Below are 24,631 nucleotides of genomic sequence, written 5' to 3'. Positions count from 1 at the left end.
AGATAGGTAAATGGTGATATTCATTCCTTGTTTGGTAGGTTGAGTAAAGAGCATTAAGCTAAGGGAAAGTGAGGAAGTGATGAGAAGATCATAGATAATTAGATATTCTCTTTCTTAGTTAATAAATTTTACTTGTTGTTTTTATGTTGAAATGATAGATAGACTTGGGTTTGGTATCACAGCTTACCATGCATATAATAATATGTATGGCAGGTTGTAGTTTCATTGGTAATATACTAAAATCTAAGTCACTTTTCAATGATTAAAATTCACTCGAGGTTTAAACATTTAATTGGTTAATGACACTTCACAAATGTAATCATTGCAATTTGCAAATTACATATAAAATCTTTCCATTTTAAACAAGATAACTAATATTTTAATTTACACAGAATTTGTATCATATTTTTATAATGATAATACTAGTAAGTTTTAACGTACAATATTGATGTGGAAGTTACTATCATTTTTTTGTTTACACTCGTGTTGGTACCTACTTTTGGTATATATCAATTTATCCTTTGAAAATTAAAAAATCTCAAATTAATTCTAAAATTATTTACTAAACACTATTATTAAATTAATTATGATGAAAAACTAAAATGATATTTTTCATTTTAAAAAATAAATAAATTAATATAGACAAAAATTTGCACTTAAAAGTAAGGCTCAAACCATTTATTAAGGATTATCTCTAAAATTCAAGAGGAAAGGTATTATTTTATATAAAAGAATGAAAATTACATATTATTTTTCCTTTATTTTTATAGTAATCGACTCTTTTAATACATCGTTACTCCAAAATATTAATTTTATTGAGATTCGAATTATAAGCTGTCAAAAAAACTAGAAAATGTTTAGAGGCAACCACAAACCAACATTAAAATATAAAAGACAAAGAAATACTGGTAATTTTACGTATGAATATAATATTTATATATTGATTGAGTAAAAAATTATATACAGTTACTATATTAATCACCATTTATTTGGATTATTCATTTTGAAAAATCAATAGCATCAAATATGAATAATAAATGATATATTGACTGGTACATTTTTTCTCTTCCTTTCTAACCATTAGGCTAGAATTTCAAAATGACTATTATTTTCCAAAATAAACATATATACTTTAGGAATAAGGATTTTATTTATTTATATTGGGTAGATGTGCAGTTCAAGTTCTTTTTTTGAAGAGCTGCACAACCCATTGTCTTAGTTTGGTATATATGCTTTAAATTTTATATTACCAACGGAGTGTTTCTGGAAACTCCATATTAGTACCTTAACTACTATGACATACAATGAATATATTAAGTTCTGTCTGTTGAATCCTTCGGTCCGGTGTGAATTTATGAAATTAATTCATTATGCTATTTCATTCATTCAACGAACATCTTATTTGGTCTGGTGGTTGGACTATTGACTGAGGATTTTGATTGACTAAAGGAAGCCTTACACAATGCTTACACTATAAAACTGTAATACATTGTCCAAAATATATATTTACATGGTGAATATAAATAAAATTATATTTTGGATTAAGTGTTCAATAAGTTCAAGTTTGTTGTGGGTATTTTTAGACTATAAAATTATTTGATATTTTAAGTGAACCTATAAAAATAAGAAGTCATTAAAGTGTCATCTCTTGTGTAAATTGTTTATTATAAATGTCAAATGCTAGTGTATATATTTATCCATGCGAATATTAATCGGCCCAAAGGAATATTATTATTTGGTCAGATTATATACACATCTGATAGTAAACATGTGATAATTATAATAAATCAGTCCAAAAAATGGTTTATTATTTGACAAGCATTGTAATCAATGTTTAACCATTACAACAAGAGTATCATAAATGTATGTTTGCATTTTATGCGAATAGTAAGCGGCCAAAAGGAAGATTATTTGACCAAAATTACAAACATACTTGTGGTATAAATATGTGATAATCATATGGTTTTTCATGTAAATAGTAAGTCGGTTCAAAGAAAGGCTTATTATATGACATGACTAATTATCAATATTTGATTACTACATTGAGAGTACCACTTGCAAGTTAATATTTTTGTCCAAAGACTGAATATTAACGTTTACTACAGTAAAACTTCCTGTTAGCCACGGTTGAAACCGTGGCTAAAGTGGAAAAAAACCGTAGCTAGATTGAGTGACCACACTTAATGTTGTTGTGGCAAGGAATGACGTTGCTAAAAATTAGCCACGGTCATTATGTTATTTCGCTACACTTTTGTGAAATGTGGTAACATTTATTTATCCACAATCTGTTTAATTCAGCTACAGTCGAACCGTGGCTAAGTTGCTGATTTTGCCACACCACAACCGTGGATAAGTTGCTTATTTTTCCACAATCCATCCGTGGCTAATTAATTTTATTTAAAGTTACTTTCATACATACTCCTCTCATGATCCCAATGTGTCATTGTCTCACAATCTTTATTTTCAATAATATAATGGTAAATTTATAATAAAATAAAATATTTGCTAGCTAATAATAACAGTAGTAAGTGTTATACCATTAGAAAATTGAATCTTATACAATTACCAAATGTTTAACATTCAAAAATCCTTATAAAAAATAAAATGCAAAATGTGATCATATAAGTTCATGAATTCTAAGAAACCACAAACTTTGTTTCTACAATTGCCAAACATTGTAGTCATTATATTAAAAAAATACAAGTCTTGGAGAAATTAAATACTTCACAACATAATGTTTACCTTCATCTTATCCTCCTTATAATGATGCACAAATGCAGTCCAATCAGCACAATCTAAACCTGGAGGAGGATTAGCAAGTATGTCTTCCTTACTTTTATTAGGATAGAAATACTTACACCTTAACCTATATTTATAGGCCCTCCATCTTTCACCTAGAGTACTCATAGCCCATTTGACTCCAGCAACATAATCAAACTCAAAATTTTCCTTCACACATTATTAAATACGCTAGTCAATTTTCAATGACAATAGGAAAAAATTATTAAAATTGCAAATTTTTTAAATAATTACCTCAATATATTTCCATTGTTGGTATCTATTATCCTTTGACATCCAATCCCATCTTTTAACATAAATAGGACAAATTGTTGAGTTTTGAGCTAGTTTACCAAGAAACCTCACAAGTAAGTTTGAGCCATTATCATTGCCTTGTCCATAACCATTGAATGTCATTGCCTTGTCCATAACCATTGAGTTCCACAATAACTTTTTTAGTTTTTTCCAAATGCCAAACCTGAATTGCTTGCATTTTTCGAGTTTCAATTTCTCCTGAAGAGGTATCTGCAATTATGTACAAGAAGCAAAGTATTAAAGGTAAACACATAATAACATATTGAAGCTAATGGAATATTGCTCTTACCTTTAACCTTGACAAATAAGGGTTCTTCTCTATCTTTTGATTGAGTTTCATTAGAGTTTGAGGAGGTTTCAAAGTTGTCATCACCATATGAAGCATCGTTTGTGTTCACATGTGCAGGTTCAACACCCTCTTGATTGTCACTAGTTTGTTGTTGCATATTTTGGGTACTTTCGCTACTGTTTTCACCTTTTTGTCCTCGTAGCTTTTCTAGCATTACTTGTCCTGAATTCGCACGCTTCATATTGAACCAATTACCTGCACAGTTTGCTAAGAAAAGAACTATAACAAGAAACAAAATATATACTAAATGAATCATAACATGAATTATTAAAGATATAATGCAAAAAGTGTGGCACAAATTGTAAAAAAAGTCTATTTTATATTGTCAAGTACATAATATAGGATATTAAACTACTCTAACATTCTTCCTTCTTCATCATCACTAAAATTATCACAATCTTCATCATTATTTGATCCATGTTTTTCTTGTTCTTGTTCATCTACACCTTCCTGCACTAATTGTAATTCTTCGATGTTCTTCAAATGTTACTCACAAAAAGATATGTCTTCCATTGATGACTCTTCTAAGTCCTCAAAGTTCAGATCACCTATATCATAGATGTCTCTAGGCTTCATGTGGCGAACACAACACCAACCTTGATCAACTGGATCATCAATATAATATACCATTCTAGCATCAGTTGCAAGGACGAATGGTTCATCTGCTTCATTTGCACCAGTGTGTATTACACATGAAAATTTTACACTTGTTATCCCAAATTTATCAATTTTGATTCCCTTGTTAAGTGTAGTGTCTACCCAATCACATTTGAATAGCACAACCCTTAACTTACCATAGTAGTCTAACTCTATGATGTCAACCAATTTCCCGTAGTACATAACATCACTTGATATTTCAATAGGTTCCTTACCACTTGAAAATCTCTTAGTTACAGCAGACATAACAATACCACTATTTTGTGTTCTCAATCCTTGCTCCTTCCTCTTTGTTCGAAATTTAAATCCATGGATATTATACCCATCAAATCTTCGAGAAATATTATTTGGCCCTTTTGCAAGACATTCAATTTCACTTGTAATATCTGGATCTTCCTTTCTCGCAACCTATTATTTTGTTGAAAAGTCAGGAGATTCATGGAAATACTAATTCATATGAAAGCTTAAACAAGAAACAACATAAAAATTTGTTGCATCTGACATAATTATATTTAATACGCTGCAAGCTTTACTGGCTCAAACCAAAGGACAAAGAATAACAGCAGTGGTAATATATATGTTTTTCTGAGATGAGGTTATAAACATCAAAACCAGAACAATCTCATATTATTATCAAAACCAAATCTCAACAATTTCATCTAACCTCCGCTTAAAAATACTACGGAATCACAAAAATAATATCAAGTATAATACAACACACATGAAAATTATTGCTTAAGCCTAATAAAATTTCAATCTAACTCATAAAGCATAGTGACACAAACATGAACATAAAGTCCTACAAACGACATGCTTATTACCATACAAATCCATTACCCTTACCAAAGCAAACAACAGCTAAAAGGTACTCATAGAATCAGCACAAACACAACTGATCATACCTCAAACAATCTCACATTCATAGATATACATCAAAATCATACCTCAAACAATTCCCTCTAACCTCCACCTAAAAATGCTCAAGAATAACCAAAGTAGTATCAAATATAATATGGCATGTGTGAAAATTATTTCCTTAAACAGAGATTTACAACAAAAAAAACTCACAAGTTAGGCTTTCTACATACTTTGGAAATCGGTAGAATATTTAGAAAAAAAAAGTGAAATTAGATAATTATGATTTATGATTATAGTACAAGAATCATGAAATTGGGGATTTCTATTCAAAATTGAATTGAATTAAACCTCATGAGAAGCTTCAATTTGAGCTAATGTTGAACAACGGTGGAGGATGAAGCTCATAGGAGGACAAAGCTCATAGTGACGGTGATGACAGAGCTCATAGTGACGGTGATAATAGAGCTCACAGTGACGATGATGGTGGAGCTCACAATGATGGCGATGATGAAGCTCACATCGATAGCGATGATGGAGCTCAATGGTGGAGAGAGAAAGAATAATGAACGAGGGGAGAATGAATGAGAGAGAAATAAAAGTGAACGAGAGAGAAAGAAAAGTGAACAAGGGAGAGTGGGAGTGAAAGTGAAAAAAACGAGTTAAAATGAAAATTGCTATAAGTGGGTGTTGAACCTAGTAGCTTAAGTTAAAGGGTTAACAATCCGCTAGGCTAGGAAAAGTAAGTGTACCTAATTTTCCGTTTTTCTAATAGTTTAACTACGGTTTTGAAAAACATGGCAAATGTAGTGTGGATAACTTACATAATTTTGGTAGTGGTTGTACTAGATAACTTATGATGTGCCCCACCAATATTTGAATTTAAGGGTCAAAGTTGATTGTGAGTTTAATTGCACGAATGATTGCAATTTATTTTGTTATTTGTTCTATTGACTTCTCTGCTTTTATAATATATGCACATATATATTCTATTGTATATCTAAATTGCACTAACTTTAAGAATTAAGGAGAGAACATTGTGTTTGTTCTCGAATGTATAGATCTAGACCTTACACTTTAGAATGGAACAACTCATTGATTTTAAGGAAGTTCCATTAAGGATAATGAGAACTATGAGGAATGAGAATGTTCAAATAGTATGAGTCTTATGTTCATTTGGTATACAATTCCAGGAATATTCATGTGTGCAATGTTTTAGGAATGAATTTTTTAAACTTAAAGATATATAGTAGATTCCTTATTAGTTGGCTAAGTGAGTCTAATGTATATATAAAGTTGTGCATAAGGATATTTTGTACTTTGTTAGAATGCATATATTTAAGTAATTCAGTGACAAATAATTGGAATGCAGCCAATTAGGTTATAAAATACTTATTAAGAACAAATAAATTATGTTCTCACAACATAAAGTGATTCAGTTAGAGATCATTATGTATGATTATTTACTCTTGTTAGATGTCAATACAGTTGAAAATCTATGTAAAGTTATATCTGCCAATTAGGTGGATGAGGACCTATTTTGGAAAAATGCTAAGTATACACTTACAACTTCATCTATTATGGTAATCATTTTTATAGCTTATTATGAGACATCTAATTAAGGGATATGGCTATGCAATTGTCATTTGGTTGCTGATTTGGATATATCGAAAGATCATTAAAGTTATATTGTGACAAAAGGATAACATTGCTATATACCGTCTAAGGAAACAGTTCAAAGTGGTCAAATGTCAACAGAGCATATTGACACAAACTCTAAGTTGCAGATCTGCTCACTAAAAGTTTATCATATAAGGTCTTTCACAAGTACATTGCTCATATGAGTATTATATCACTTGAGGATATTTTGGTTCAGTCGGAGTTTGTATTTGGGTGTTCTCTTTATATAGACATATTTATCTTTATGGATATGAATATATATTTTTGCAGAATAAGGTTTATGGTTCAGTTTCACTCTAAAATTTATTTATGGGTCTCACTAAAGTAAAAGAGGATCAGTTGAAAATCGACATGTATAGATCACATTCATGTGATTTTCATGTTACACATTTCATGATTGATCTAATGTCATTTAGTTGTGTTAATATTAGTGATAATTGTTTGAGTTTAGTTATGAGTGATATAACGAAAACTTCTTTGGTTCTATATATTAATATAATTAATGGACGAGATAAGGATATGTCTAAGGTTTATAATGACATATTTTTTAGCTCATAAAGTCTAACACAATTTATAAAATTATATATGTGACAAGTGAGAGATTGTAAGGAATTTTGGGTCACACATGTAATGTTTGAATGTGTTTAGGGTTATTATTTTAAGTAGTCAAATTAAAGTGATCTAATTCAAGTAAGGTATATGGCTATAAACATAATTGTCATGAAAATCATGTGTAAATACCTAAAGTCTTATTTCTATATTTATGATGGAAAAAAAAAAGAAATAAGAAAATTCAAAAGGCATCACCCTTCATAAAAGGGAATGCATGTCTTATAAATAGCGGTTATGGTCCCCAATTGCAGACACAATAAAATCAACTATATTCTCTTCATCCCATTGGAATAGGAACTAAAGACTAAGGAGTAGTCTACTATTGGGACGTCAAATAACCTACATGTTCTACTATGAACATGCATTTGCATACAAGGACATATGACATGAAGTTGATGAATACATGACAAATGATGTTATAATGTTCATTCACCATATTCTCTATAAATATATTAAGGTACGCTTCCGCTTTAGTTTTATCTATATTATTCTTGATGATTTGATAAGAAAGATCTTGTCTATATATGATGATAATTTTTCATCATCTTTAGTATGTATTTTGTATCATTAAATATATAAAGTCTCCCACACTGTTAAATGCCAAATTGTTAAGGACATTCATATGCTTTTGGGACACTTAGTGCACATTTATGCAATAACTATGTAAGATTCCTGATAACTTAGTAATCTTGTTATGTGTAGGAAATTTTATGTGTTTATGTTGTTTCAAGATAAAATTTATGAAAAAAGGAGAAAAAGTAGAAGATTGGTACTTCTGAGCACCGCAAGCCTCGCCCAAGCGAGGAGAGGGTCGTCCAACCCACAAATAGGAGAAAAATCACTAGAAACCACTATTGTCCCTCGCCTAAGCGACAAGTGGAGCAAAAAAATCCATGATGTCCTGCCTGATCCTCGCCCAAGTGAAGGATGACTCGCTCAAGCGAGGTGCTCAGGTCTGAGAGCCTCTTATTTACTCGCCCAAGCGATAATTTCTAGCTTGGGCGAGGGTGTGGAAGTTGGAACTGATATTGGCGGTTTCCGAAGTCAGAAAGTGATCCTATTCACTTTTCAGAAGATATTTGGCACGAAAATAGAGAGAAACACAAGGAGATTATGATAGAAATTGTGAAAACAATTCTACTTCACATTATTCCTTGTATAATTTCATGATTCGAGTGTTGTAATAGCGAGTAGGAGTGATTAGATCTTGCTGAGGGATTCAAAATGTAATCTTCTAACCTTTGTACTCCTATATTCGATTCCATTGTAATTGTTATTTGATTTTGGAAAGTTCATCCCGTTCTTAATGCATGAATTTAATTTGCTAGTAATTTCTTGTTATTGGGTTCAAGTTTAATTGGGAAGTTAAACTTAACACCGAACCTGGATCATCTTCCTTCATACATCGTTGCTCTAGGAATAGAGAATGATGCATGAATTACTTTTACATGGAACGTAATGCTAGTTAATTGGTCAAATATCCAAGGAATTGGTATTTGAGCAATTACCTAAGGATTTTACACTCAAAGGATTGATGTGAATGATTTGAATGATATGTGCATCTGAATCAGTAACTTCACAATTCACTTGGAATTGAATCTATAGATGTCATTAGGAAAGAACGATGTATTTCAATCCCAATTTATTTTACTTGCTTTTCGTTAAATTTATGATTTTTTACAATTAAACACAAAATCTTATAAAAACCTCATAGTAAATATATATTCAATTCATTCTTGTAGGAATTAGTGAAAATCTAGTTGCTCCCTGAGGACGATATTCCGGTATTTTACCGGATTTTATTACTTGGACGATACGGTGCACTTGTCGTTCCGTAAATTTCTAACAAGTTTTTGGCACCGCTGCCGGGGAGCAATGAGCGATTTACATTAGTTCTTTATAGAGTTTGTTTATTTTTGTACATAGTTTTTCTTTAATTCTTTGTAATATAGTGTTAACCCTTGTGCTAACCTTTGTTGTAGTTTTCTTATTTATGCTTTTGCGAGGTAAATCAAAAGAAGAGCAACTACAATACAATCCAGAGATTGAGAAGTATGCTAAAAGTAACCGGAAGAAAGCAAAAGAGAAGCATAGTGTAGCTCTGAATCGGCTACAGTTCCTACAGCTTCAGAATCTCAGTCCGAAAAGATGGAGAATGTCAATAATGCTACTGATAATAACTCAAGGCCTAATCCTCCAATGAGGACTTTAGGAGACTATGTTATGTATCAAGGTCCTCGACACTACTCTAGCATTGTGATTCTATACACCGCCAGGGCAGGGGAAATCAAGCATGCCTATCTGAATCTAGTCAGTGTTCATTAGTTCACGGGGAAGGATTATGAAGATTTGTATGCTCATTTGGACAATTTCTATGAGCTGGTGGCCACTATGGGGTATTTTGACACCGAGAGGGAAGCTGCATACATCATGCTCTTTCCATTCTCTCTCCTTGGTGAAGCTAGGGAATGACTAAAATCACATCCAACCCAAAGCTTGACCAATTGGATTGATTTGGAAACAAAATTCTTAACAAGATTTTTCCCTCTGGCGAGGTATGTGCATACGAAGTTTGAAATCTCAACATTCAGACAAGGTGCTAAGGAAGCTTTTTATGAGGTATGGGAACGTTTCCAGATGTTGTTGAGGAAATGTCTCAATCATGGATTTGAAGATGTTGATTAACTAAACATCTTTTGTAATGGATTGAAGCCAGAGACTAAGATGATATTGGATACCGCAGCTAGTGGCACCATGATGGCAGTGAATGCTGAGCAAGCCACCAGAATTATTACTGCATTATATGCTACAGATCGACAGGCTCATCATAATAGAAAGACGGTACAAAAGAGAGGAGTGTTGGATTTGAATACTTCTGATGTCATTCTGGCTTAGAACAAAATTATAACATAGCAAATTGAGGCACTTACAAAGCAAATGTCAAAGTTGCCTCAACAATTGAATGTGGTGCAAACTCCTTCTGTTCATCAACAGGTGCTACACTGTGAGTTTTGTGGCGGTGATCATGTTACTGGTCATTGCTCAATGCCTACCAACACACAAGTAGAAGAGGTTCAGTATGTTAACAATCAACCTCGTCAGACTAATTTCCCTAACAACCCTTCGTTCAACAATTAGTTTTCACAGGGTTGGAGGGGAAACCAAAACCAGAATCAAAATTTTGGGTGGAGGCAGGATGCAGGACCATCTAACAAGCAATCACCATATCAACCATCTTATCAGAAAGGTCCACATCCATCATTATATGAGAGGCATACAAAGTTGGAAGAAACATTGAAAAAGTTTATGCAAGTCTCCATTTCAAACTAGAAAAATATTGATGCTTCTATAAAAATTTGGAGACTCGTGTGGGTCATTTGGCTAAGCAAATGGCAGAACAGAACTCAGATCAACAACAATTCTCAGCCAACACTCAAACCAATCCAAAAGAACACTGCAAATCTATCACTACTAGAAGTGGTAAGGTAATTGGTAAGGAAATTGGTGAGAACTTGGCTGTTGAGGAAGATGTTCTGAGAAATACTGAAGCTGGAAGATCGGAGAAGATAGTCAGAGAGACACATAAGAGTGAAGTGGTACAAGATGAGGAAAGGGTTGTCACTAACGAGGATGATATAAGGGAGAACAATGATAAGAGGAAGGATGACCTACCTTAGTTGAAGGATCTCCCTTACCCAAAGAGACATTCCAAGAAAGACAAAGAGCGACAATATGCTAGGTTCTTAGATTTATTCAAGAATCTCCAGATCAACATTTCATTCATGGAGGCGATGGAACAAATAAATGTGTATGCTAAATTCATGAAGGACTTGTTGACAAAGAAAAGAAAGTTGTTGGAAGAGACAGTGACCTTAGAAGCTGGATGCAGTGCTATTATTCAGAAGTCTTTGCCTGAGAAGACTAAAGATCCTGACAGCTTCACTATTTCGGTCACTATTGGTGAATTGTTTGTGGGAAAGACACTGCATAATCTGGGTGCCAGCATTAATTTGATGCCCATTTCTATGCTGAAAGTAATTGGGGATTTGGAGATCAAGTCTACCAGGATGACTTTGCAACTTGCAGATAGATTTGTCAAGTATCCTTATGGAGTTGTAGAGGATGTTTTGGTGAAGGTAGATGGGTTGGTATTTTATGTGGATTTTGTCATCATGGATATTGAAGAGGATAAGGAAGTTCTTCTTATTTTAGACAGACCATTGCTGAAGACTGCCCGAGTTATTATTGATGTTGATGGTGGGAAGTTGAAGGTAAGAATTGAAGATCAAGAGGTGAATTTTAATGTTTTTGAGGCTATGCAACACTGCTTTCGGGTAGATGTCCTTGAGGACTTATTCATACTCGACGACATTCATTTGAGTAGGAGTTGTCCTTTGGAGAAGGTTTTGAGGGGAGACCTAGAGGGAAACAATATGAATGAGTATAAGATTATCAAGACATATTTGGCAAAGTTAGATGCACCCCACAAGACTAGGAAAAGAACAGCTTTCACTTTTCCTTTTGGTGTCTTCACATATAGGAAGATGTCATTTGGACTGCCCAATGCACCGACAACATTCAGATGTGCATGTTAGCTATTGATCTTGTGGAGCAGTGCATTGAGGTCTTTATGGATGACTTCTCGGTCTTTGGGTCGTCATTTGAGAGCTGCTTGGCAAATCTGGACATCATTCTGCAATGATGTGTTGAGACAAACCTCGTATTGAACTGGGAAAAGTGTCACTTCATGGTGACTGAGGGAATGGTCTTGGGACACAAGATCTCTTCCAGGAGGATCGAAGTTGACAAGGCAAAGATAGAGGTCATCAAGGACCTTCCGCCACCACTTAACGTCAAGGGAATTTGGAATTTCCTTGCGCATGCAGGTTTCAATAGAAGGTTTATTAAAGACTTTTCTAAAATAGCAAAGCCGGTTAGCAATCTTTTAAACAAATATACTATTTTTCAATTTGATGTTGAGTGTGCCAAATCTTTTGAAACCTTAAGACAAAAACTGATTTCTGCTCCTGTTATAGTAGCGCCCGACTAACATCTTGGTTTTGAACTTATGTGTGATGCTAGTGATTATGTTGCCGACACGATACTAGGACAACGAAAGGCTAAAGTTTTCCATGCCATACACTATGCTAGTAAGGTACTCAATGAGGCAAAAGTTAATTATGCCACCACAGAAAAAAAATACTAGCTATAGCGTATGCTTTGGAGAAATTTAGATCATATTTGATTGGCTCCAAAGTCATAATTTTTACTGATCACGCTACTATAAAATACTTGCTAACTAAATCGGAATCCAAGCCGAGATTGTTGCGTTGGGTTTTTGTTGTTGTAGGAATTCGATTTGGTGATCAAGGATAAAAAAGGAGCGAGAATTGCGTAGCAGATCATCTGTCAAGACTGGTCAATCAAGAGGTCACAGTAAGAGAATCAGAGGTTGTGGAGGAGTTTCCTGATGAGAAGCTTCTTATTGTTCAGGAAAGGTAATGGTTTGCTGACATGACTAACTTTAAAGCTGCAGGGGTCATTCATGAAGAGTTGTCGTGGCATTAAAAGTGAAGATTCTTACGAGAGTCTCGTTTGTATGCGTGGGACGACCCTCATCTTTTTAAGACTGGGTCGAATGGAAAATTGAGAAGGTGTGTATCCACATAAGAAGCCAAGAGCATTTTATGGCACTATCACAGTTCGTCATATGGAGGGCACTTTAATGGAGAGAGGACAACTGCAAAATTCCTTCAATATGGCTTCTACTGGCCTTCTGTATTCAATGATGCACATCAGTATGCACGACAATATGATAAATGTTAGAGATCAGGCGGGATCTCTAAGAGGAATGAAATATCTTTGACAAACATTCAGGAAATTGAGGTGTTTGATTGCGGGGGAATTGACTTTAAGGGACCATTTCCACCGTCATGCTCACAAGAGGCCATAGCTGCACAAAAGGATGATGATAAGATTGTGATCAAGTTTTTAAAGATGAATGTATTCAGTTGGTTTGGCGCACCTCGGGTACTCATCAGTGACGGAGGATCACATTTCTGCAATTCACAATTGGAGAAGGTCCTACAACACTACGGGGTCTCGCACAAGCTAGCATCACCTTATCATCTGCAAACAAATAGACAAGCAGAGGTGTCCAATCGAGAGATCAAGAGAATTCTGGAAAATATTGTGTCAACCACAAGGAAGGATTGGTCTCTTCAATTGGATGATACACTATGGGCCTACCGGACAACATTCAAAGCACCCACTGGATTATCCCTATTTCAGCCGGTATATGGGAAGACTTGTCATTTGCATGTAGAGCTTGAGCATAAAGCAGTCTGGGCCCTCAAGTTTTTCAACCTGGACCCCGAAGCAGCAAGTGACCAAATGAAACTTCAGTTGCAACATTTGGAGGAAATGATGCTCATTGCTTATGAATCTTCCAAATTATACAAAGAGAAGGTCAAGTTGTATCATGACTGGAAGCTCCGTCAAAAAGACTTTCGGGTGGGTCAGAATGTGATGTTGTTCAACTCCCAGATGAAGTTGTTTCTGGGCAAACTAAGGACTAAATGGTCAAGACCCTTCCTAATTAAGGAAGTTATATCGCATGGTGCGATCGAATTGCAAGACCCAACATCTCAGAGAAGTTGTGTAGTCAATGGCCAAATGGTGAAACCTTACTTGGGTGGTGACGTCGAGCGGTTCACCACAATCATCAACTTATCAGATACGTAACAGAACAGGCGTCGAGCTAATGACGTTAGACAAGCACTAACTGGAAGTCAATCCAACTCTATTTTTGCTTGCATTAAAAAAAAAGGAATTTTTGGGTATTCCTCGCTCAGGCAAGGAGCTGATCTTTCAGTGCTGGGTCCCTCGCTTAAGCGAGAGTGGCCTCGCCCAAGCGAGGCGTGCTTAAAATTTTAAAAAAAGTTCTGTCCAATCCTCGCCCAAGCGAGAGCTTCTCGCTTAGGCGAGGTTGACAGATCCAGATTTTCTGAGCTTCTCGCTCAAGCGAGAGAGGATGCATTTGCTTTTAAAAACAGGGGTGAGAGGTCCAACCCCTCACATCCCCATTGCAATCAAAAACCAAAAACAAACTCGTGAATCTCTCCAAGAGCCCAAGCTTTCTTCTTCTTCATCAGTTAGTGCACACACACAAGCTTTGCATCATGAGCGGATCAATGTAAGTGCATTTTTGGCATCTTGAACGTATTACCTCTTTATTTGTGTATTTTACTAGCTTTCATTCGTTTAGGCTCATTTAGGTACTTTAGGTCACTCTTGATGTTATTTTATCATTATTATTGCATTGTTGTTGTGTTACCATGAGTGCCCACATCAAGAAAACAGGGTTCCTAAGTGGAAACCCTAAGTAATATTCGTAAAAGTGGCACTCATGTGTTCGAGTTGGTTAAGTGGTTGTAATAGTGACTATGTATTTGGTTTTGTTGTATTACAGGAGGAGAAAATCTATTGCTAAAAAGGACCCCCCCTCCTCCCAAGAAATTGAAGGGTGTATCAACCTCCCAGGCCCCACAAACATGCGACATAACTAAATTCAAGAAGAAGGGCAATGAGGATCGTTATCTCCTGCTCCTCAACTGGATTTTTGTGCCAAAGAGGCGAGTGCATTCAGCCAGAGGACCTTCCGATTTTCACTCTACATCTGGATCGGCTGAAATGTTGGATATTAGCCACCCCAAATGTTGAATTTTATGCATATGCTTACCCGCTGGAGGAGGAAAAACAATGCTATTTGACAGAGATACAATCAATGAACTGTTGGATAGCCCGTATGATGCAGCAATCGACGGGACCGAGGACGAGTACAACTGCATGATTCAAAAGTCTCGTAGTCTAGCCTAAGGCGGGTTCAACTCGACCAACACCGCTCAGAAATTGTGCATTCCTGGACAATCTTTCACCACTAACTCTGATGGCCATCCATTGTAGATTTACCGCAAGCACATGACTTCATTGGTCCAGTTGTGGATGATATTCCTCCTGCACAACGTGATTCCTAATAGTCACGTATCATCTTTGCCACTGTTCATCTGCCACATTATCTATGTCATCCTCAACGGTCTGAAAATTGATGTGGCTGGAATAATTTCATAGGAGATGAATCAAACCATTGTGCGGGCTGGAAAGAAGGGTGCATTGGGATTCCCTTATCTGATTATTGAATTATGTGCACAACATGGGGTTATGGTGAATAGAACCGAGAAGATTAAACCTTTTATTACCTTGTAGTATATCTCTCAAAACTGCAAAGAGGAGCCCGACCAAGATCAGGGCCAAAGATCATCTCAACCACAACCACCTCCACCTGAGCCAAGACAACCACAACCAATGCTACACTCGGCACCATATTAGGACTTCTCCACTCAGGAGCAGCTTCACAAGCTAACACTACATATGGAGCATTTGGAGCTCCAAAATGAGATGTTGCGACAAGGACAGGTGTTCCAACAGCAAGGGTTGTTTGCTGCTTTCCAACACTTAAGTCCGGGGAACCAATTCTGGGGATCCACGTACAGTTTTACTCATAAGTTTCCTTGGCCTAGGGTCAGGCCTACCTTTCCGGAGGGGTCAGGAGCTGCTGGACCTGCTGCAGATGGAATTGAGTTTGTTGGTGATGTTGTTGATGATGATGATGCTGAAGATGTTGGATATCTGCTCTGATGAGCATTTGTGAACTGAATGAATTTGGGTCATCTATTATTTGTTCTGTTATTTCTGTTTTGTAATTTAGGATGAATGTTTAGGATGCATGAGTATGATTGTTTAGGACTACTGTTTATATTGTATGTTTAGGGTGTAGGAGCAATTGTTATGTGTTTTATTTCTGTATGTTGTTTGTTTTCAAGTGTAGTGAGAAAATGTGTAGTCAATGAAACTGAGTGTGGTTAATTGTGTGTTTACTATTGTCCAATTGTGTTGTGCTAGAAACATGTGAATTAAATCTTGGGATAAGATTTTGTGATTGTGAATGATTAGGGTTCTGAAGTTTGACTGTTTCGGGATGTGGATGTTGAATTAGATACAGACTGAATAGGTTGAATAATGAGCAGTTAGTCAAAAGACAAAGCCTATAACTAGGTGAGAGAGTGTACCCAAACACATATGATTGTCTTTGCTAGATTTCACCAATGAACTTGGCCTGATGTTTTATTGTCATTAAGTAGGGAATAATATGGAAATAATTAAGGCTTAGTTTAGCATAGTTAAACTACAGCTAGAAAGCCTACCTAGATGAATTATGAACTTGATTTTTTTAGCCCCTTTGAGCTGATTTTTTTTTTGGTGAAGATTATTCACCAAAACCACATCAATATGTATCAATCCCCATACCCATGGAGAGAGATAATTAGTGCATATGAATCCTGCTAGACAATATGAAATGAAGTTGGTGTTTATGAGGGTACTGAAATCAAAAAGGCTCATTCTTCAACCATGTGTTAAATGGTAAAACATGGAGCAGCAGAAAGAAAGAAATAAGTGAAAAATAAGTCATGCGAGAAAGTAGAGACTCAAAAGAAAAGAGTCGGTTGAAGAAGGAGAATCCAATGGTTGATATGAAAGAACATGATACAAAGAAATTGGAAAGGAAACATGAGAAGAAAAGGTAAGTATGCACTAATGGTCTACCTCCCTTTTTGAATCCCAGAAAAACCAATTTTATTTGTAGTCAGACCTCATTACAACTCTGATAAAGTCCTTAAGATCCATAATTGAACATGCATACATGGTTGATTGAACTAAAAGGCAAAGTCAAATTGTTTGGGGTGCAACAAAGAGATGAGCGAAACACATGACCAGTGAGATCGAGAGAGTTCCTTTGATTGAACTGAGTAGTTATTCTTGCTATTTTGTTTGAAATTAAATTGCATTTGCATTATGTTATTAGTTGGAACTTGGTTCACTATGATTGAGCATGAAACAGATCTTCATGAACAACAAGTGAATGATTCTAGCTATGCCATGATTGGATTAATGAATATTTTTTAAAACCAGATATGTTGAGCTGAATTGCACTTTGTTACTTTGCTTGAGGACAAGCAAGATTTTAGGTTGGGGGAGTTTGTTAAGTGCCAAATTGTTAAGGAAATTCATATGCTTTTGGGGCACTTAGTGCACATTTATACAAGAATTGTGTAAGATTTCTAATAACTTAGTAATCTTGTTCCGTGTAGAAATTTTTATGTGTTTATGTTGTTTTAGGATAAGATTTATGAAAAATAAAGAAAAAAGTAGAAGATTGGTACTTCTGAGCACCACAAGCCTCGCCAAAGCGAGGAGAGGGTCGCCCAAGCCACAAGTAGGAGAAAAATCACCAAAAATCGTTGTTATCCCTCGCCCAAGTGACAAGTGGAGCAAAAAAAGTCTTGATGTCCTGTCTGGTCCTCGCTTGGGCGAGGGATGCCTCGTTCAAGCGAGATGCTCAGGTCTTAGAGCCTCTTATTTACTCGCTCAAGCGAGAATCTCTAGCTTGGGTGAGGATGTGAAAGTTGGAATTGATATTGGTGGTTTCGGAAATCATAAAGGGGTCCATTCACTTTTAAGAAGATATTTGGCACGAAAATAGAGAGAAACACAGAGAGATTAGGATAAAAATCGTGGAAAAGATTCTACTTCACATTATTCCTTATATAATTTCATGATTCGAGTGTTGTAATAGTGAGAAGGAGTGATTAGATCTTACTGAGGGATTCGAAATATAATCTTCTAACCTTTGTACTCCTAGATTCGATTGCATTGTAATTGTTATTTGATTTTGGGAAGTTCATCCCGTTCTTAATGCATGAATTTAATTTGCTACTAATTTCTTGTTCTTGGGTTCAAGTTTAATTGGAAAGTTAAACTTGACACCGAACCCAGATCATCTTCCTTCATACATCATTGATCTAGGAATGGAGAATGATGCATGAATTGCTTTTAGCATTGATCTTCCTTTTACATGGAACGTAATGCTAGTTAATTGGTCAAATATTCAAGGAATTGGTATTTGAGCAATTATTTAAGGATTTTACACTCAAGGGATTGATGTGAATGATTTGAATGATATGTGCATCTAAATCAGTAACTTCACAATTCACTTGGAATTGAATTCATAGATATCATTGGGAAAGAACGATGCATTTAAATCCCAAATTATTTTACTTGTTTTTCGTTAAATTTATGATTTTTTACAATAAATACAAAATCTTATAAAAACACCATTGTAAATATATACTAAATTCATTCTTGTAGGAATTAGTGAAAATCTAGTTGCTCCCTGATGACGATATCCGCTATTTTACCGGATTTTATTATTTGGACGATACGATGCACTTGTCGTTCCGTAAATTTTTAACACACACCATTTAAAGTATCTATTTATCAAAGAGTTTTTCCCACAATGAAATCGCTATCACAGTAGATGAGCTATTTTGAAAAGTGCTCAACAAACATTTATAGCTCATCTACTATGGTAGCAATTTTCATTGTGAGAAAAAATCTTTGATAAAGAGGGACTTTAAATGGTGTGGGAAACTTTATATACTTAATGATACAAAACACATACTAAAGATGATGAACAACTATCATTATATATAGCCAAGATCTTTCATGTCAAATCATCAAGAATAATATAGATAAACTAAAGCGGAAGTGTACCTTAATATATTCGTAGAGAATATGGTGAATGGACATTATAGCATCATTTGTCATGTATTCATCAACTTCATATCATATATCATTTATGCAAATGTGTGTTCATAGTAGAACATGTAAGTTATTTGACCTTCCAATTGTAGACTATTCCTTAGTCTTTAGTTCCTCTTCCAATGGAATGAAGAGAATATAGTTGATTTTGTTGTGTCTACAATTGGGGACCATAACCCCATTTATAAGACATGCATTCCCTTTCATGAAGGGTAGTGCCTTTGAATTTTTTTATTTTTTATTTTTGCCCATCATAAAAGTAGAAATAAGACTTTAGATATTTATTTTCATGACAATTATGTCTATAACTATATACCTTACTTGAATTAGATCATTTTAATTTGACTACTTAAAATAAGGTCACTCAAAATTCCTTACATTTGATTCTTAAAAAATAAAAATCCAAAATATTTTTATATAACACGTGAGTCAAAATAGATTAAATTGTTCCAAAATCAATTTGATCCACGTTTTAATGCTTTGATCCGATTATGAGTTTTAGTTACAAGTTTAAGCAAAAAATGAGAGACTCGAAATGAAGTATACACTGATCAAGTCATCATCCTGTAACTAAATGGAAAAACTGTACGTTCCCTTCCTCGTCCTTGAATTTATTTGTTCCTGATTTCTCTCTCCCTCTCTCTTACTTCAACTCTATAACTATATCTTCATCATTTGATGAAAATGGAATCCCTTCCATCTTCTCTCTTACTTGCATACTCTACTAAATAAATTTATATTTTTTACTCAGCAGAAAAAACCCAAAACCTGAAAACCACACATAAGCAGAAAAAATTGTCATGTCTCCTATACTTTAGTCGGAAAATTACCTGAGCCACCTCGTACCACCCTTTCTATCCATACCCACATCCTAGAAACTGATTTTTCCGACACCCACAAGGTTGTTTTGTCAATTCACGTAGCTCTTTTACGTTCTTTTTTGGTTGTTGATTATTTTCCGGTAGTGGCGTTTTTTGCGAGGGCAGAGGTTGCTAACCTTTGCCGGGTGCGTAGGATTAGGAAGTGAAAAAAGGATAGTGGTTTACTTTTTAATCTGGAGCGTACACGTGTATGATGATTAAATGGGGCTCTTGGGAGGAGCTGCTACTAGGTGGAGCTGTTCTCAGGCACGGGACCCAAGACTGGACCGCCGTCGCCGCCAAGCTCCGGTACCGGATCGTTTCTCCTGACACTTACACTCCGGAGGTACATTTAGAAATATTCATTAATTTCTGTTATTATTATTAGATTCTGTCTGGTATAAAATAAAATAAAAATTAATTTATTTTTGGGTCACTTTCTTAAGTCTTCATGGTTATGAGTCTTATTCAACCATTTATTGCTTGGCATGTGTGTGATGTGGGTATTCCAATAATCCAATTACATTTGGTGATAAATTAAAGAGTAAAACGTGAGTTTTGTTAGATTGGTCAAATTGAATTTTTGGATAAATTTATTGATAATGTGTATATTACCGATCAATTTGGCAGCGGTAAGCAGGACTAAAATTTGGCACTTTACTAAAGGAAAAAAATATTTGTACACATCTAGTTCATTATCCATGGATATTTTATATTACTTTTATTTAGAACATAATAATTATTAAAAATAAACTGCAATAATATAAAAATTGTTACAATACATACGTATTTTTCTCATTTAGTAAATCAAAGCATTTAAAAAGTTGTACTTTTATATTAAAAATTTCCTAGCTTATTAAGCAAAATCTTAAGAGTATTGTAATAATAATTAAATTTAAGTTGTGTAATAAGTACATTTATTAAGGAATTATAATAAAATTAATAAATAAATAATAAGTATAATACATTAAAGAATTTTTTAAAAAAATTATTTAAATATTTTTGGGACCTATAAATTCTTGAATTGCTGTGATAATTAGGTCATAGTTTAAATGTTCAATACTAAAGGCTTGTGTAGGAGTACGGAAATAAAAATTATGTATAAATTAAAAAAAAAAACATATAATATACTATTAATAGTTTTTTTTATGTACCAAAATAAAGTTTTATTTACACGATAAATGCATTCAAGATATTCATCATTCATCTCAATTCTCAAACTAAGTTACATAAATTTTCGGTCCCCGATGTATGGTCAGTTAGTTAGTGGTTGATATAAGGAACTATTTATATCAAATTAAATTCCCTCAACTCTTAACTCACTAATAATAATTCACTAATATTTTTATATAAAATAAATTTAATTACTTATCCAATTGGATTGATAGTTTATACTTTATACCTTATATATCTCATATGTCAAATTTCACAAAAATCCAACATTGTTCAGTATTCCATTTATATACATGAAGATTAACTTAATATATATCTTTGAAATATATTAATGTTCAAAATTTCTCAAATTTGAGACAAACGATTTAGATCATATATAAGTGTTATTCAATAGATACATTTACCTAATTTATATTTTATATAAAATTATTGGTGATGTAAAAGTTGACATAATTTAACATGCTGTAAACAAATACTCATATTCTTTTATTTATGTTTTTGAAGCATGCAAATATCGTGTTCAGCATCTTGAATGATTATAGTAAAAAAAATGTAAATACAATGAATTTATACTATTGGATCTTATTCTATAATACATGTCAAGCAAATAATGTAGAAGTGTTTGCTTGTGTTGGACTTTTGCTAAGAAAAAAAGCAATGTATGTTTAACGATGTAGGAAAAAGATTTTAGGGTCACTACTATTTGGAGAAGAATGTGTTTTGGGCACCTGTTTTGTTCAATTTGTTCTGTGATATAATTGATTATATCCAAACTGTCTTTTGTAGCTTTCTTAATCAACATCAGCACATGGCTCAGAGACGTTATGAAAGGCATGGAATGTCTCAGAGGGTTCAAAAGTTATGTTTTAATAAATAATAATGAATCCAGCCATTGATTTGTGTTTTCTTGGGTTGCACTCGACTAACTTGAGTACTACACTAGCACTGATATTAGGACCCTTGTCCTTCAAGCAAGTGCATTAATGTGTATGCCTTACACCTCAATAAGTGGTGTACAAGACAACTAAAAATGCCTTGTGAGTTGTGACAGTTAAGTGGTGGGTGATGGATGCCATGCTTGGACAGTATCGGTATCAATGATATCATTGACAAAGTTACTTTTGGAATTTTGATAATCTAATTCTGTAACCATATCTTGGATAACTCTCTTCTAAAGTGACCAAATAAGGGTGTATGCATCGTTGGATCATTCAGCGAGTTCAGATTGTTATGTACTTTATCAAATTAAGGGTGACTACACCTTTTCTTGATCAGTTTAGAAACAAACTCAACTTAAAGGGGACTTTTTTGCATGCCGTGTACGGCTAAATGTCGAGATGGCTGAACAGCAACTCTTGAACTGTCTTTACTTCAAACTAGGCTTTAGTTGGTTGACGAGGTTAGGCCAAAGCCTTCCCATTGGGTTTATAATTTTACTGGTTTAGGGACAGGTATGCCTGTACAACTAATGCATATTAAGCATATTCAGATGTTGAATATGAGGCTTATAACTTTCCTACCACTCTTCATGCTTTAAAGCAAAAAGAAAGAATGAAATTAATTTCATGAACTTTCATTTTAATTTTTGCAGGTTTGTGAAGCAAAGTATCAAGAGTTGCTGAAGCGATATTCTGGGAGCAAGTAAAGAGAATTTATTCTTTTCCGTATTTTTTTTCTTTAAAATTTCCGAATTTGGTAGATATCTTATTAAGATTTAATGACATGCTCTCAAAAGACTGCAATAAAGTTGTATGTTATATCTCATGTATTATGTTGACATGGTAGGGATTGGTTTGAGGAACTTAAGAAGGAAGGAGTGGCAGAGCTTAAGAGAGCTTTGGAGCAATCTGAAAAATCAATTGGGTTAGTTGCATGGCCTTCTCTTTTTAGCTACGATTTTGTGTGATAACAAAGTAATATTCTGAAATACAAGTCTCAAAAATGCTGATCTAGAAATCATGAAATCAGGTCAACATTTTGGATATAGTTTACTTGATATCTTTGTTTCAGGTCTCTTGAATCAAAGCTTGAATCCCTTAAGACTGAGAAGAATGAGAGAAAAATTGATTGTCATGTTGACAATGGCTCGGCTGGACCTGAATTACATGTTCCTTCTAAGAATTCGGAGAGAGTGGAATCATCCAACAGAGGGACATCAAAGGATGGGCTATCTGCTGGGAGTTTCACGCATGAAACCCGGACAAACATGTCTCCCGTGTGCCAGGTTCCGGTTGTGTCTTCGGAGGACATAGAGATTAAGCCTGAATGTTCCCGGTCTGATGAACAAGAGAAAGAATTGAATGTAGATAAGTTGGAAGATCCTATAGGTGAAGGACAGGTAGGGGGCCTAAAAAAGCAAAGAGGGAGGAGGAAGAGGAAGGATTCTGACAGAAATATAAATGAAACAAGTGATCGGGAAAGTAACATGACAACTTCTGTAGATGTGTCCGGATGTAAAGAAGGTTCAACCAGCAACTTTGATGAGGTTGCAAAATCTTCTGACAAAGATGAGAAGAATAAGAACTTGAGAAAGGATAGAATGAAAGATCTAATGGAGATTTTGGATTCTATTTTGAAATTTAAGGGTCCTTCATTCCATCGCAAACATGATAGCCAGGTCTCGTAAACCTAGCATACATTAATCTGATCTTTGCAAAGTTCATCTCTTTTCATGTTATTCCTTTTGAAATTGTTTACTGACAAGTAGAGATTTAAGTCAAGGAATAGGAAGTAATATGATCCCTTATCCGCTACTTTTTTTCCGGTAACAGAAGAGAGGCAGGTACAGGAAGATGATCCGGCAGCACATGGACCTTGACACTATAAGGTCAAGAATCAGCAACAGAACAATTACTTCAGTTGTGGAACTTTTCAGAGACTTGCATCTACTCATCAACAATGCTCTAGTCTTCTACTCCAAGAGCACTTACCAGTATAAAAATGCTCAACTTCTTAGAGACATGGTCAACGAAAGGTTAAAGGAATCCATCAAAGATTTTAGCAGCAGTGTCACCAATGCTAATGTTTCTACCACATTAGCTGTCAATGAGCCTCCCCTGAAACTCAGAACTGTATGCCCTGGTAACCGAAAGATCGTTGCGAAGGAATCAGGTGGCGGCAGCAACTCTACTTCTGAGGTCTCAGAAGGAGCTAAGAAACCCAGCAAAATGAATCCTCTGCTTTCAGAGGAATCCTTGCACGTCAAGAAATCTTGTGGTTGATCGAAAAAGGTTGCACGTGAAACTATAGAAAGTCGGAGACATGCAATCTCAATGAAGAGAAAAAGAAGAATTACAAGAAAAGATCACAATGCTGAAGATTTGGTTCCAACTCAAGTTTAGGCAGGAAGGTTAACATGCTTGTTACCGGAAAATTCTTCAGAAAATTTTCTCATTCAAACGTAGGAAGGTCTTACACGTGTATCCACACCAAGACTAGTCCTTGTTGTATCAACACTTGATCCGTGGAACCAAGAAATCAATGTAAATTATATCTCAATTTTTCAAAACCAAATACTAGAGAAGAAGATTAAGTTTCTATTCTGTTTGTGTAGTGCATACATTCAGAATGCATTGGTATTATAGATAAAACAAAACCACTTCACTTTTCCGTTGCTTTCTTTCCGCAACCAACC

General features: G+C 34.7%; 3 protein-coding genes across 4 annotated transcripts; 2 read left to right on the top strand and 1 right to left on the bottom strand.

The window, feature by feature from the left end:
* Positions 3,164-3,865, bottom strand: LOC109330822. The gene is made up of 2 exons (XM_019565099.1): positions 3,383-3,865; positions 3,164-3,303 (listed from the first exon to the last, which is right to left on the bottom strand). The coding sequence occupies exons 1-2, from the start codon at positions 3,696-3,698 to the stop codon at positions 3,164-3,166; spliced, it is 456 nt and encodes a 151-aa protein (XP_019420644.1). The 5' UTR covers positions 3,699-3,865.
* On the top strand, positions 11,994-13,990 carry LOC109330821. The gene is made up of 2 exons (XM_019565098.1): positions 11,994-12,179; positions 13,124-13,990. Exons 1-2 carry the CDS (start codon positions 11,994-11,996, stop codon positions 13,988-13,990), a joined length of 1,053 nt encoding a protein of 350 aa, XP_019420643.1.
* LOC109330684 lies at positions 19,457-24,631 on the top strand. 2 transcript variants are annotated; one of them, XM_019564951.1, is made up of 6 exons: positions 19,457-20,170; positions 22,589-22,638; positions 22,783-22,860; positions 23,008-23,614; positions 23,769-24,134; positions 24,186-24,631. In XM_019564951.1, the coding sequence occupies exons 1-6, from the start codon at positions 20,036-20,038 to the stop codon at positions 24,216-24,218; spliced, it is 1,269 nt and encodes a 422-aa protein (XP_019420496.1). In that variant the 5' UTR covers positions 19,457-20,035; the 3' UTR covers positions 24,219-24,631. The 2 variants fall into 2 exon arrangements, with proteins under 2 accessions (XP_019420496.1, XP_019420495.1); XM_019564950.1 differs by having other exon boundaries at positions 23,769-24,631.

The sequence above is a fragment of the Lupinus angustifolius genome, chromosome LG17, assembly GCF_001865875.1.
Source record: "Lupinus angustifolius cultivar Tanjil chromosome LG17, LupAngTanjil_v1.0, whole genome shotgun sequence".
In the NCBI taxonomy this organism is placed as follows: domain Eukaryota; kingdom Viridiplantae; phylum Streptophyta; class Magnoliopsida; order Fabales; family Fabaceae; genus Lupinus; species Lupinus angustifolius.
The sequence above is the reverse complement of the archived record's forward strand: the minus strand, read 5'-3'. Positions and strand labels throughout refer to the sequence as shown.